The sequence below is a fragment of the Anopheles ziemanni genome, chromosome X, assembly GCF_943734765.1.
Source record: "Anopheles ziemanni chromosome X, idAnoZiCoDA_A2_x.2, whole genome shotgun sequence".
NCBI lineage: Eukaryota > Metazoa > Arthropoda > Insecta > Diptera > Culicidae > Anopheles > Anopheles ziemanni.
The window spans coordinates 7,025,770-7,039,143 of NC_080707.1; the positions used below are offsets into that span (position 1 = coordinate 7,025,770).

At 42.6% G+C, this 13,374-nt stretch overlaps 2 protein-coding genes across 2 annotated transcripts; one reads left to right on the top strand and one right to left on the bottom strand.

Annotated features, from left to right (window-relative positions):
- Positions 1–7,284: 7,284 nt before the first annotated feature.
- LOC131290820 (UDP-N-acetylglucosamine transporter) lies at positions 7,285–9,006 on the bottom strand. The gene is made up of 2 exons (XM_058320000.1): positions 8,787–9,006; positions 7,285–8,687 (listed from the first exon to the last, which is right to left on the bottom strand). Exons 1-2 carry the CDS (start codon positions 8,800–8,802, stop codon positions 7,612–7,614), a joined length of 1,092 nt encoding a protein of 363 aa, XP_058175983.1. The 5' UTR covers positions 8,803–9,006; the 3' UTR covers positions 7,285–7,611.
- Positions 9,007–10,652: 1,646 nt separating this feature from the next.
- Positions 10,653–12,593, top strand: LOC131290654 (TNF receptor-associated factor 1). The gene is made up of 4 exons (XM_058319817.1): positions 10,653–10,739; positions 10,939–11,373; positions 11,458–12,087; positions 12,264–12,593. The coding sequence occupies exons 1-4, from the start codon at positions 10,653–10,655 to the stop codon at positions 12,591–12,593; spliced, it is 1,482 nt and encodes a 493-aa protein (XP_058175800.1).
- Positions 12,594–13,374: the final 781 nt, after the last annotated feature.

The following is a 13,374-nucleotide window of genomic DNA, read 5'->3' on the forward strand; positions in this document are numbered from 1 at the left end:
ATTAAGGAAACAAAAGTTCACACTGACAGATCATCTGCTTGTCTTCTTTGACCCTTTGCTACAGGTACTTGAATGGATGTACGAGAAGAAGAAACATTAAGGCCAAAGTCGAACTGGTGATCAATCGTTTCCCTGTGGATTGACGCCTGAGTTCATCATTTGTAGTCTCGTGATCGCTGCCTGTGCACAGTCAATTACTCTTCTCGCAGCTGATCGCAAACGATAAGACACATATTATCGGTATGAGATAGCTTAAAATAAGCGATTAATTGCAATGACCAGCGAGTTTGATAAACCACTCTGGTGATAAGATATTTACTGCAATAACATGCGAAAACAAGTCAGTGTAATATTTCCATTAAATGTTGCACCGGACCGGAAGTTGCCGTCCCCTTAACCATTTTTTGCTGCCATCAATTGGGGGTGGTCTCACTGTCAAATCGTGTTTGACATCTAAAACCACTCTGAAAAACGGAATCATGCACCCTCGAATCGGATTTGCTTCACATTGGAGTGTTTAGTAACAGTTTTGCTTTGTTTACTTTTAGAAGGATCGTAGTGACTTTCAAACATCAAACGTGCAGATGATTGTGCTGTTACGTCAGCGGTCGGTTTTTGATGTTTAACACCCACACAGAGCAAAGTCCAGTCACAACACAGAGTGAGAAAAAGGAACGGAATACTACTTAAAAATCAGAAAAAACTCTGAATTGAAGTATTTGCAATCCAATCAAAGTATTTTTACCATAAGGTTTTGGTTTCGGTTGTCATTTTCTTACGAGTGGCATCTCTTGACAGTTCTCACGTCGTCTCACCTGTTACTTCTACCCGTGGGGAAAACGGGCTTTAAAAACGCAGTTTGATGTTTTAAATGTTGTTTGTTTTTTATTTCCTTTAGTGCATTTGTCGATAACATATATGACCCCTTTGATTTTAGCTAAATCTCCGTAAACACGGTTATCGCGGAGCTGGACGAGCCTGTACTTGTGTAGGTTCAGCAATTGACGTTAGGTGAGATGGCTCACCGCATCTCCGGATTGCCAGGAACCCAGCGCTGATGAACCAATAATGAACCATTTAATTTTCAGGACATTCGCAGCGAGGGTCAGCATCACAACTCGAGGTCACTCAAAGCATGATGATGATGCATGGATCGGGTGCGCAGGCGTACCCGTCGTGGCGTACATAACCCATCCACATTGACCAATCGCCATATATAGCAACACGAGGTAGCGAGCATGAAATGACGGCCGCTCTACGCCGACCGCACAAATATCTAATCTACCTTGGGCGTTTCACCAACACCAGCACGGTGGCCAGTGGCCACGTTCCTTCGCGCTACACATCTGACTCACGGAGATGAACGGCGAATACGGGCCCGATGAAAAATTAACGATCTGAGGATGCTCGCATACCATGAAACCGCGGCGGAACGCGTGTAGCTGTTCAAGTGACAGCAAGCGTTACGACCACCTCTGTAAGTGTTAGCAATAATGACAAAGAATTAAGAAAAAAAACAAAACTAACTAAATTTTGAGGCTAAAAGGGCTGTTAAAGAGCCCAATCGGTAGTTACCGGGGTTGAACCAACAACGTGCGATTGCACGCAACCCGGTGTGGTCTATACCGACTAAGGAGACGGAGACTCGTATAGCAAATCAACTAATTTGTTGTTTATAAACAGCCAATGAAGGCAATTGCATCTTTTCGATGAATCAGCAACTTTAATAACTGCTTTGCAGGTTCGTTTGGATTTGGAAGGCTTATTTCTTTGTATGCCTGTTCGGTCAAACTAGCCCTAGGTAAACAGGCAGGCAAAACCCCGAGAAAGAACTGTTACCCAGCCGGGTTGCAGATTTTTCCGGTACCTTTTGCAGTACCAGACCTGCGCTGCCAAGTAGCCATCTGTGCCAGGCAAAAGCGATTGCACACACACACAAACATTACAGCCGATTAAAACATGGATCAGCTAGTTGCTGAAACGCGAGCCGTGCATCTGCTGTAGGAATATCGAGCACCAACATAGGGCGAATGCCGAAGGATCTATGCTTCGGCATACTCGCCCTGAAATGGGTTAAGCAACAGTCTGAATCGATCGTGGAAACGAAAGCCACGTTTTATGCCGACTTTATCCTCCCTAGCGATACCGTGCCATGTTGGTATTCATGCGTGTCCGACCATGGGATGAACATGGCGCTCATTTTGGTTTACCTTCCTTGGATCAATCGGGCCGATGTGTGAGCATTTTACCGACCGTAAGGCAGATTGATGAATAGAAAAAGAGAGATATATGGGAACAGAGTAAGAGCAATAGAGCCGGATAGGTAGAGGACCGGGTGTGCGGTGCATGTGTGTGCCTACGGATGTTTGGAAAATAGCCCGGAAAAATGGCAAATAATTGATCGATTTTATTCGTCGGTTGCACAATGTTGAATATTTTGAACCGAGTCTAACGTAGCACATTCTTCCCCCCCTGTAACTCTCCCGCCCTTCCCAACATTTCGCACGGCTTCACCAGTCAAACACAACACACACCACAGTAAGCGATATTCACATTTTACGGTTTCACATGTCGCAACGTGTACAGCATCTCGAATTTCACATTTTATCTTAGGTGCTTATTAAGACGTTTTCTTTTCTTGCTAAGAAATTCTTTTCGTATCGAACGATATCAGCAAACACGCTAGCAAATACCGACCGGTGATCGTTTGCGAAGTGGAATTACATTATGCACATGGGTATACGCACAACAAATGGTGCTTCAAAAAACGGGTTTTCCAACCCACTGAACACAACCACTCTCGGCACGGTCACTGTCACTTGCGGACGACGTTTACCGGCGTTGCTAAGCAACGCTTTGCGCACGTTCGAATTCACGCGTACGTACTTCGCGTACGGCGTCTATCATTTGACTGCTGGCTACAGCGAACGCGAACTCAAGCGCAAGCTCTCATCCCGGTCCGGTTGTGAATGAACCAAGGAAGGGTGTGAAGGGCTGCCATTGATGTAAAAAAATTACTCACGCACATAGCCGTCACCCTCCGTGCTAGGTTAAATCATTCAGTCCAGCTGAGTTGTAAATGATCGTAAATGATTAATATATTTTACGATAAAACCAAATAATGTGCTATATTGTTTTTTTAGAGTGGCCAACTGAGTTAGTAAGGTTTAATAATGAGTCCGTATCGCTACGTCAATCCTAGCTGTAGGATTCAGTAGGTCCATAGACGAGTTCAGTTCATTCGAAAAATATTGTTGTTATTTTCTAATCTAAATTCTTGAAACGGATATGGCTTCGTTCAAATCTGTAGCACAGAAATTTGTAATCATAATCCATTTACACTATCCTACAACCTAGCAGAACAGTGAAACCCTCCTACAAAGTTTCATATTTATTCATTCGCTACAAAAAGCCCGGATTCTGATCAATGAATCTGATTCCGACATACCCAACTCTATGTGCCACTCAATTTTATAAGAAATTGTTCCGGATTGTGAATTCAGTTCCGGCTCCGGTCTAGCGTAGATGCTCCATCGATTGGATTCTATAATACATTGGAACAGGATGAGTGAGTCCTTGAATCGTTTCGTAAGTTCATGATCATACCTTTATCTAATTAAAATTAGTTTACAAAAGCTTTGGGTTCTGCAAAACTCTATTTGTTCTCAAGATGAACATACATATTGGTGTAGTAGTTGCAATTTTCATTCTAATTAGTAACGAACAAGTTAAAAGAGGTTCGAACTAGAGTTGTGTAAATCTGATTCCGATTAATGAATCTGAATGAATCTGTGCCTTATAAGGGATTCATGAATCTTTCGTCGAGAGCCACACCAACTGATGAAAAGTCACCAGCCAAAAATGGGTTGGGGTCTCTTTTTTTGGTCGCATTTTCCACGCCTATGAAAGAATCGAGGAGATTCGTGACAGATCGATGAAAAATTCATGAAGATTCATTAAGGTTTCGAAAGATTGATTAAGCTTTGAAGATTCGAATCCGCAAAGATTCATGAATCCATCTGAATGATTCTTAGGTGAAAGATTCATATGAATGAATCTCGCGAAAAGATTCATTATGCACAACACTCGTTCGAACCCATAACAGGTAGCATTTGGATCTTATTGGGATGCGACTGAATTTCGTAAGGGACTGTATGCAATTCATACCACGGTCACCGCAGGTCCACACGGCGCTGCGACAATCCTGCGACCGGGAGTTTCTGCGACGCTTTTGACATACGAGATGGCCGACCTAGGCTATTTTTTGGTTACTTTGACACTTCCGTGGTCGCAGAAACCCCGGTCGCAGGAAAGTCGCAGCGCCGTGTAGACCTGCGGTCACATGCGAAAGCTTCATAGAACGGATCGAGATGTATGTGACCTTAGCTCAGTTCATGAATTCAATTTATTTCATATCAGATCCCACAATATCTGGGTCGGTGTATTTCTAATACGACTAATTGATGAAACAATTCTCAGTTTTCCACGAAAACTTAATATTTTCCAACAAATCAATTGTAGAGAAAATTTTAGAAAGCTCAGAGAAGTGGTAGGAGCGAAAGATTTGTTTTTCACTCTCGTATCGGACCATTTTGCTCGGAAAAAGGGGTGTCTAAGGAACCGCCAATTGGTTTACGCTAGAGATAGGAATTCCGGAATGGATTCGCAGGGGGGAGCAAATTGACAGTATGAACACAAGAACACCTGTGGATCCGGACTCGGATCGAAATGTTGCCGGGTTTGGCTCGAACCCGAGTCCTACATACCCATTCTGCCCATCAGTAGACACTCCTGGTAAAAAACTGCAGAGTTTTATAGCACAATTCATGTTTATAACATGTCACGTTTACAAAAAGTAAACGATAAAGTAATTATAAGAATTCTGATCACGAAATAGATCTCAATATAGTATTCAATATGCCTGATCTTTCACGAGCTAAATGTTTATCATGCGATCGTTGGAAAATTTCACCCTTTAATTATAAATTTTCAACCGAAATGATTAGAAACAACGCCTTGTGGACGCCAAACCTCTCACTCAAATGATAAACCGATCAAAAACTGATCAATGTTTTGGAAAAGAATGTTATTAAAGCGTAGGAAATTTCATTGGTAATTTGAAGAACAATTATATCGACCAATCGCAGCTTCGCTCCAACATGTTCAAGGAACATTGAATGCACGACGACGAGATCATCATTTGGTCATGTCCGATCCATAACTTCTCCAATTTCAAAAGACACGATCAAACTATCGAAATGTACCTAACTTCATGATTTGATATGGAAATAGAGGAGAGCAGTTAAACCACAAAACAGTAAAAAACGATTGAAACGATAGAATCTGGAAAAAGGAGGACGATGAGATTCTTTCCGATAATGCGAAAAGAAAATGTCGAAAATATTCATTCCCGTCCGAACACAGCAGATATGCAAATTATTTTCTTTATAATAATTTTTCTTCGTTGTAAATTTTATTAAATCAAACCCCATTAAAATTATTGTTTCTGAAATAACTAATACTTTAAAACATTAATTTTACTTTACAATAAAAACTAACTATAATGCTGACGTTACCATTTCGCATTAGAATCGTTTGGATAAAATATTTTTGAACGTTACGAAGCTTCCACTCAAACCGGAAAAGTTGTCGCCACGAAGAGATATTTTCAATACCTTTCGTATTGAAAAAGGCCTACAATGGGGTGCTGGAAAGTAAGAAGATCCCATTTCTTACCATAGCTTAATTCAATTAGCATTGTCATTTAAAAAAGCAGTTGCAGAAACGAATTTACGTTTTAAATTATGGGCCAAGTACTAACAAACTGTTCGTGATTTATATGCGTGTCTTCAGTTTGACAGTTCTTTACTACAAATATTGTTATAATTATTATATTAGTCATATAATCACTGTTTGCAGAATTAAAGTATTTTCTAGTGGAGGCACCTTTCGCGGTGTGTGTGGATGTTTCGTTCAATCGAATCTTACGCTATGCACATCGCAGAAAAATAACCTCTTCACCCTTCATTGTCATTATCAATTGGCTTTCTTTTTAAGATAAATCGAAACTTTTTCACAACTTTCGTTACTTCAAATGCCCTTTTCGTATTGTTATGCGCATTTCATGTTTTTTGTTTTGCAAATTTTGGGACACCAACAGTGGAAGCTGAATAAACATTGAACGTAAGTTCCTCGCTTTTAAGGTGCTCAAATGTGAATCGCATTCGACATCGGAGATATTTCCGTTCCACAGCACGTGCTAAGTAACATTCCTTTCATATTACGTCAAAAATAAGAATATTTAAAAACATACCTACCGCTCTACGTATGTTATATATTTTTTCCATTTTAATACTAACAGATCTCTCTCTCTATGAAGTCACTTTGTGTATGGTCATTTTCGAAAACATGTACAGTAAACTCCCGAATAACCGCGATCGATGAAGCCGGTATTGCTGCATTTGCTCAACATTCTACAGAAAACCGAAGAAACAATTGGTTTGTTTTCTAAAATAAAAAAAACTTACGATTGAGCTTATAAATCTTTACTGTGAGGCCTTCATTCTGTCTAGATTTTTGAACGTTCTTTTCAATTATTTGCATTCCGTTCGTTCTTCGAAAGTGCAGAAGTAAATTGTTTTATGATTTACATGATTTTTTCTCTGTCTGGACAATGCAACAATGCAGAATGAATGTACTTGGAAAGTCGGCATTCAGCTTTGCATTTCATATTTGTAACTCCTACAAAAGTTAATTGTGTTAACTTATTTACAAAAAGAAATCAAAAGTACACTTTTTTAAATTGCAAACTTTAACGAAGTTCTCTGTTATCTAATCAACGGATTGATGCTCTACGGCTCATCCCCCTTATACGTTAGCAATGTAATAGTATTCTCCCAAGGATTCGACCCGTGTTCGCAAGCTCGCATACATGAAGCTATATTGTACACGGTCTATACAGTCCCTGACATTTATTGGTAACACCAATTCTCCATTAGGTGTACCTTCTATATTGCGGTAGAAAAAATTGATACAAAAATAACAGCAAGTCTAATTCTATTCACCCCTACTCGACGCATACTATCGCGGACGAGAAGGGTCGTGTTATACACGCGAAAATACGGCAACTGTTGACTTCGTAATTTTGTGTGTTTTGATGATGATGAGTCCCACCGCTTACCCCTACATAAGTTTGAGAGGGACAAAAGTATCTTGCGTTTGCGTTTGAAACTTAACTTCTTTTTCGAGTTCATATTTCCAGCATTTTGCTGATTATCTGCGGTTTACGTGCTATCCTATACGATGGATATTCAGAAGTCTACTGTATATGATTTGTTTTTACCGATTACGGTAGAACATGTGGTAATATTTGAAATAAACTTAACGGTCATGAAAATTATCATCGCAATATAATGCAATTTTTTCTAAACATTCTAGAACAAAATAACCTATACAGGTATTTGCAAGCTAGATTGCCGATGTTGTAGGTTATTTCCATTCGACGTTGTTATACTTTTAGCCAACAGGAGATCTGCGATTGGGTAACTAAAATAAAAAGGGAGAAAATCGATCTAAAAAGCGATAGCTGTGCAAATACAGCTGTGTGTTTGTCTACACCTTCTCTGCCAGCAGCCGTTCTTCTGCTTCGAGCTGGGCCTGGCTCTTGGTACTGCCCCTGTGTCCGGTGGCCGTCGCTTTACCCTTCGCTGATGACGGATCGTATCCGTACAGGAAGATGGAACCGATAACGAGCGCCGCGCCCACGGTGAACTGCAGCGATAGATGGAACTCGAACAGATAAATCGACGCCACGCACGAAATGATGATGGCGAGCGAGGTGGCGAAACCTTTCAGAATGTTGTCGGCGTACTTGACGACCACGGCTACGATCAGCCCACCGACGGCCTGCAGCACTATGAGGTAGTAGACGAACGAATCGTAACCGTAGAAGAAGCCGCGAGCGGACAGCGCTGCACCATCGTTTAGGAAGCAGGTGAGCAGGCCGAAGGGCAACGAGAGCAGACTCAGCTGGATGTTACGCATCCAGATGGATATGTCGGCGCCCTTGAGCATCTTTTCGAAATAGATACCGGCCAGCCCGGAGAGGAAGCAAGCACCGAGGGCGGCACTGAACCCGACCAGACGGTTCTGGTCGCCGTTCCCTGTCGGTATGGTCTGCTGGCGCGTGGCAGCCTGGACTTCGCCGTCACCGCTGGAATTGGCCAACTGGACGCTCGCGACGCCAACGACGAGGAAGACAAGGGCGGCCCATTGGGTGGGCAGGAGGCGCCGGCGCAAGATCAGCACAGCAAAGACGGCTGTGGTTAGAATCTTCAGCTGATACGTTACCTGATAGGTGGCGGCATCGAGATGGGAAGCGGACACGTACAACAAGTTGTTCTGGATGATGTACAGCAGCGACGGCACGCAGATCTTGAACGTGTCGACCGGCTGCTTCACGATCGTCTGGTGCAGGGCCGTCCAAAGCCGCGGCAAATGGCGACCTTCCTCGAGGTACACCAGCACGAGGCTGGTGGAGAGTTTCACCACCTCCGCCATAACGACAGCGGTCGAGCTCAGGAACATGTCCCCCGGACGGGTCCGGGCGTATCGCATACTCAGCCCGAGGATCGCATTCTGCAGCGTGAGCGTGACGAGACTCAGGTACTTCAGGTTGTTACTGTGGCCTACGGGAGCGAAACCGGAACGGCAGCGTATGTGAAACTCGTCAACGTCAGCAATATTCCCGGCCTCGGGGTGACAGGTCAATAACAAACAATACTCACTTGTGGCAACTTTCATCTTGACCAGTTGTATGGTACACGGGACAAATTTTCAATCCAAACTCCGCACAGCAGCAGCGACCACATTCAGCCGTTGCACGATTTTATCGAATGTCAAAAAGTGATTACGTTGACACAGTTTGATGCACCGCCTATCCGGTTCGGCTGAAATCCGCATCCCGACGTCGGCAGATGACGAAAACAAATACTTGGTTTGTTGAATGACGTTGATATGCACCGAATCGTCCAAACACACAAAGCTAGCAATTCAAGCTAAGGTCGTTACATCTGCATAATTTTGACACTTGCTTAGCAAAGATGTAAATAAGCGTTTGACGTTTGGTTAAAGACACTTTCACATTGTTGATTGTTACATTGCTTAAAATATTATCATCAAAAACGCTATTGTTACTATACGTCTATCTACAGATTTTATGCATTTCACAAACAATTAGTCACAGGTTACAATGTAATAAAAGAATATAGATAGGATAGATAATATACTGGAATATAGATAGGCTGTCCCGGAAGGAATCGGTCTGAGGTATTCATTATTCTCATTTTGGTCAATGTTAATATACAGTTGGTCCCCGCAGTACGCGATACTCGATATACGCGAATTCGCAATACGCGATTTTTTAAAACTGACAGCTCATAGCGTTGCTCGAGTTCTGATTAGTCAATTTTACTTTGTTTTGGTAGAATGAAGTTTTTAATATGCATTTTTTAACAGAGATATAACTATGCAATATAAAAAATGGTACACTTATTAGTTATTTGGATAAAAGATATGTTAAATAAGCGGTTCCCTCTCAGTGTCAACTCTTCAATATGAGGTATAAACGATATGGCAGAGGAAATCCGCAATACGCGAAAATTCGATATACGCTATTGCGTTCGGTCCCAAACATTCGCGTACTGCGGGGACCAACTGTATATACATTTTATTTAAGGAGTTTTCATGTTTTACGCATAATTGCTTTCGACGGCATTGTGGCCATAAATACAAACTTTTGCTTAACCTAATTAATTCATAGCCACTTTGGTTGGTACAAAACACAGCAAGCTTGCACGTTGGCACACAAATAACGATTTTGAATATCACTTGTAAGAAAATTTAAAGTATTTCTAGTAAACGCCTGCAAAAATTCTCTAAAATCACGATGAATATTTATGGTGATAAGGCAAACCTTTGTTTGAAGCAATCGCCTTAGTCTGAAGAATAATGTGATCCAACGCACTTTTGGTCTACAAGCAAGCGTTTGATGTTTCAAAAACATAATTTTACCGTTACTTTTCTTGATCGTTACGCGGCAGGTTGTTGAAAAGGCCACGTATTAATAATACAATCGAAACTTCTCTGGCTCAGGCTCTGAGTATAAGTTCAAAATTGATAGATTAATAAATTTTTGTGAAATATCTTATCAAGTGTAGGTGAAGATAAGTAATGAGATATGTACACTGTGGGGTATGCATAGGTTTTAAAGGGAATCTAATGACTAATGGCAATTTAAGGGTTAATTTACGTTTATCAAAGCGCCCGGAGCACTGACTCTACTATCAGTATTTTATCAGCAGCAGCACCTCTAAGACGTGCACTTCCTTTGGCAGCTGTATGTAGGGTCAGTAGATTCTACTCGATCGTTTCATTAGCAAGGGAAAACTATTTCTTGCATTCATTCTCAACTCGCTCATTTGAAGGGTGATAGATTTTTGTAAAAGATTTGGTGCGATCTTTATTCTTTATTATTTTTCGGGTGGTTTTAGACCGATGGTGGTTCAGTTATAGAGAGCACATGTGACATCGGTATCTGCAAGTGTGGCTGTAGATATAATTAGCATCCACGTTTTATTATCATCACCAAACAAATGGCTGATTCAGCGAAAGCTCGTTTGAGGTATTCCAAGACGTCTTGCTATCTTTGTAGTGAATGGCTGGATGACGACGAAATCGACGTGAGTAGAGGGCTAAAAGAACCGCGTGGTGGTTGAGGGGTTGCGGTATCGGTCTTATCGTGGGACATTCTTTATTTGCGTAATGAATTATGATTAATATTTACCTCCCCTGTTGGGAAGGAGAACTTACGGCAATCGTGCATTGCAAATACAAACATCAAAGTGCAACATTTTGGATGAAGTGTCTACCGGCTTTCAGGACCATTTGATCCAATGCAGCAGAAAATCGATCGCATGTCCGGACGGTTGTGGCACTGTTCTGCCGCGCAAACATATGCAGGCTCACTGGAGACGCTGTGTGAAGGCGTTTGGCGATTCCGATCGAACAAGCACGCTCGAAGACGTAGACAACCACGTGGATGGCTCCGTGGCGGAGATGGCGCCATCGCCCACCATTTACGACCAGGTGCAAATGCTGGGGCACGAGCTCCATACCGTGCGGTTAGCCGTGGGCGAGGAGGTGAACCAGCGAGCGGAGCTGATGGCGCAATTGCAGCAGCTGAAAAGACGTGCGGAGCTGGCCGATAAGTGGACGGTTAAGGTGAACGCCGCACTGATGTCGTTCAACAAGCTGGTCAGCCACGAGTCGAATCGACGGAGTGTGGATGTTTCCGGGCTCGAGCAGCGCCAAAACGCAAGTGAAAAGCAATCGGGGGGATGGCTTGAACCCCGAGATTTTAGTACATACTTTAATCGGCCATCTTTGTCTACTTTACAGCAACTTGAGCTGTGGCGGCTTGACTTGACCACTCGGTTCAACAGCATCGAAAGCAAATCGTACAGCTCTGCCGAGTCCGAGCCGTCCTACTCGGTCAGTGATGAGGTATGCGCCCTGCAGCAGCAATTGGATCGCGTTGAGCACGAACTGGTACGACTTCAGGCTCCCGAGAGGCTTGCCAATGCCCATCTCCTAGCGGAGCAAGAGTCTGCTAAAATGGCGGCTTCCAAACAGGAGCAAGTGTTGAGCGAGTCCCAAACAGAGACGAATAGAACCGCCGACCTGGAACACATCAAAGGCGTTGTGGCTGAGGTTGTGGAGAAAAACGCAAAAACTGCCTGCAGACTACAAGAGGCACTGCAGCAGACCTTCGAGTGTGAGGAGCGGGTGCTACAGATGGCAAAGCAGCTGGAACGGTACAGACGGGAAACGTACTACACCAAGCAGCGCCTCGATGCGCTCCAGGCTAACCTCAAGCTGGAAGAGAAGCTGGCGGCGCTCAGCAGCACCGACGGGCGTGTTATATGGCGCATCGATGACTTCGAGAAGCGGTTTCTAGAGTCGAAGGATAATGACACCATGTTGAAGGGTCCCATCTTTACCAACCAGCCATATGGCTACGTGCTGCAGGTATGTCATTAATATTTGTTTGCCATATTACACCAAAGAGATGTAAATATGAAGGCTAAGACTACAGAATCGAAGAAGTTGAGTCAGAAACTATGGCTTCAGATTTTCGTAAAATGAGAATTCGGTGCATCAACTTTTTTTATAACACTTTCTTTCACTCTACTTTTTCCCATCAGCTAGAAGCAAGTCTCTACGGCATAGGAACATGGCGTGGACGTAACTTAATAGCCGGACTTACCATCTTAAAGGGTTCCTATGACGCGCTTCTGCAATGGCCATGCATGCTCACTGGTACCATACGTTTGCGGGATCAGCCGGAGGAGCGATCAGGTGCCATGGACATCTGCAAGTCGATCATCGCCAAGCGCAAGGACCAGAAGATGGATAAACATCAGTTCATCTACGTACCGCACGATGTTCTGCGGTCGCGTCACTTCATCCGGGACGATACCATTTTCATAGAGGTGATACTCGACCAAGAGTATCAGGAGTCAGCAGCTCCATAATGCCTGTTGTAATGCAAATGCCCGCCTCCGTCTCTATCACGCTCACTTTCAAGCCGTTCTACTCCAACGACGTCGTCTTACCCCATACATTCCATCGACTTCGACCCTGCTGCCGTTTGGTTTCATCATAGACGTTAAAGAAATGCATGACACGCTTCCGAGCTATGTACGCTAGAATTCTGATTGTGTTCGTTTATTTTAAAGCTATTATCTGTGTCTTGATACATGTTTTGTAGTTTTGTTTCGTAATAGTCATTTCAAGTGAAAATAACAGTAACCGTTGCATGGATGGTAAAATAGTGTGCGCTCTGGTGGTGCACGTTACAGAGATAGGAGTGGTGAGAAGAAGGTTCAATTGTGGTGTTAAAAAAGTGGCCTTAGCTTGAATGCCTTCTAGCGCACAATGGATGCGTTAGTAAATTTGGATAAACTGGATTTTTACTATCTACTTCACAGTATACGCTTACAACGAATTGTGAGGGTAGTTGTAATACTTGATATAATATAATATAATATAATATATAATATAATAATATAATATTCATAAACGTGTGTATGTGTTCTATGCTACGATCCTACGATTGTATATGAAATGTTTTTGTGAACTCTGGAAAACAGTTAATATATTTTGTAATATTTTAACTATCGATAAAACAATTATTTAAAGTACACCGCTCTCTTGATGCGTGTATATATCGTTTGTTGTTGCAAATTTCCGTTTCTTTTTTGATTAAGCTCTATATGTTGACGTTTTAATAGCAACAAAATTGTTGGTCCTAGG

Coding starts and splice junctions, on each gene's coding strand:
- LOC131290654 (XM_058319817.1), top strand. CDS start 10,653: ATGGCTGATTCAGCGAAAGCTCGTTTGAGGTATTCCAAGACGTCTTGC. Junction 10,740..10,938: donor TGGATGACGACGAAATCGAC/GTGAGTAGAGGG, acceptor ACCGGCTTTCAG/GACCATTTGATCCAATGCAG. Junction 12,088..12,263: donor CATATGGCTACGTGCTGCAG/GTATGTCATTAA, acceptor TTTTCCCATCAG/CTAGAAGCAAGTCTCTACGG.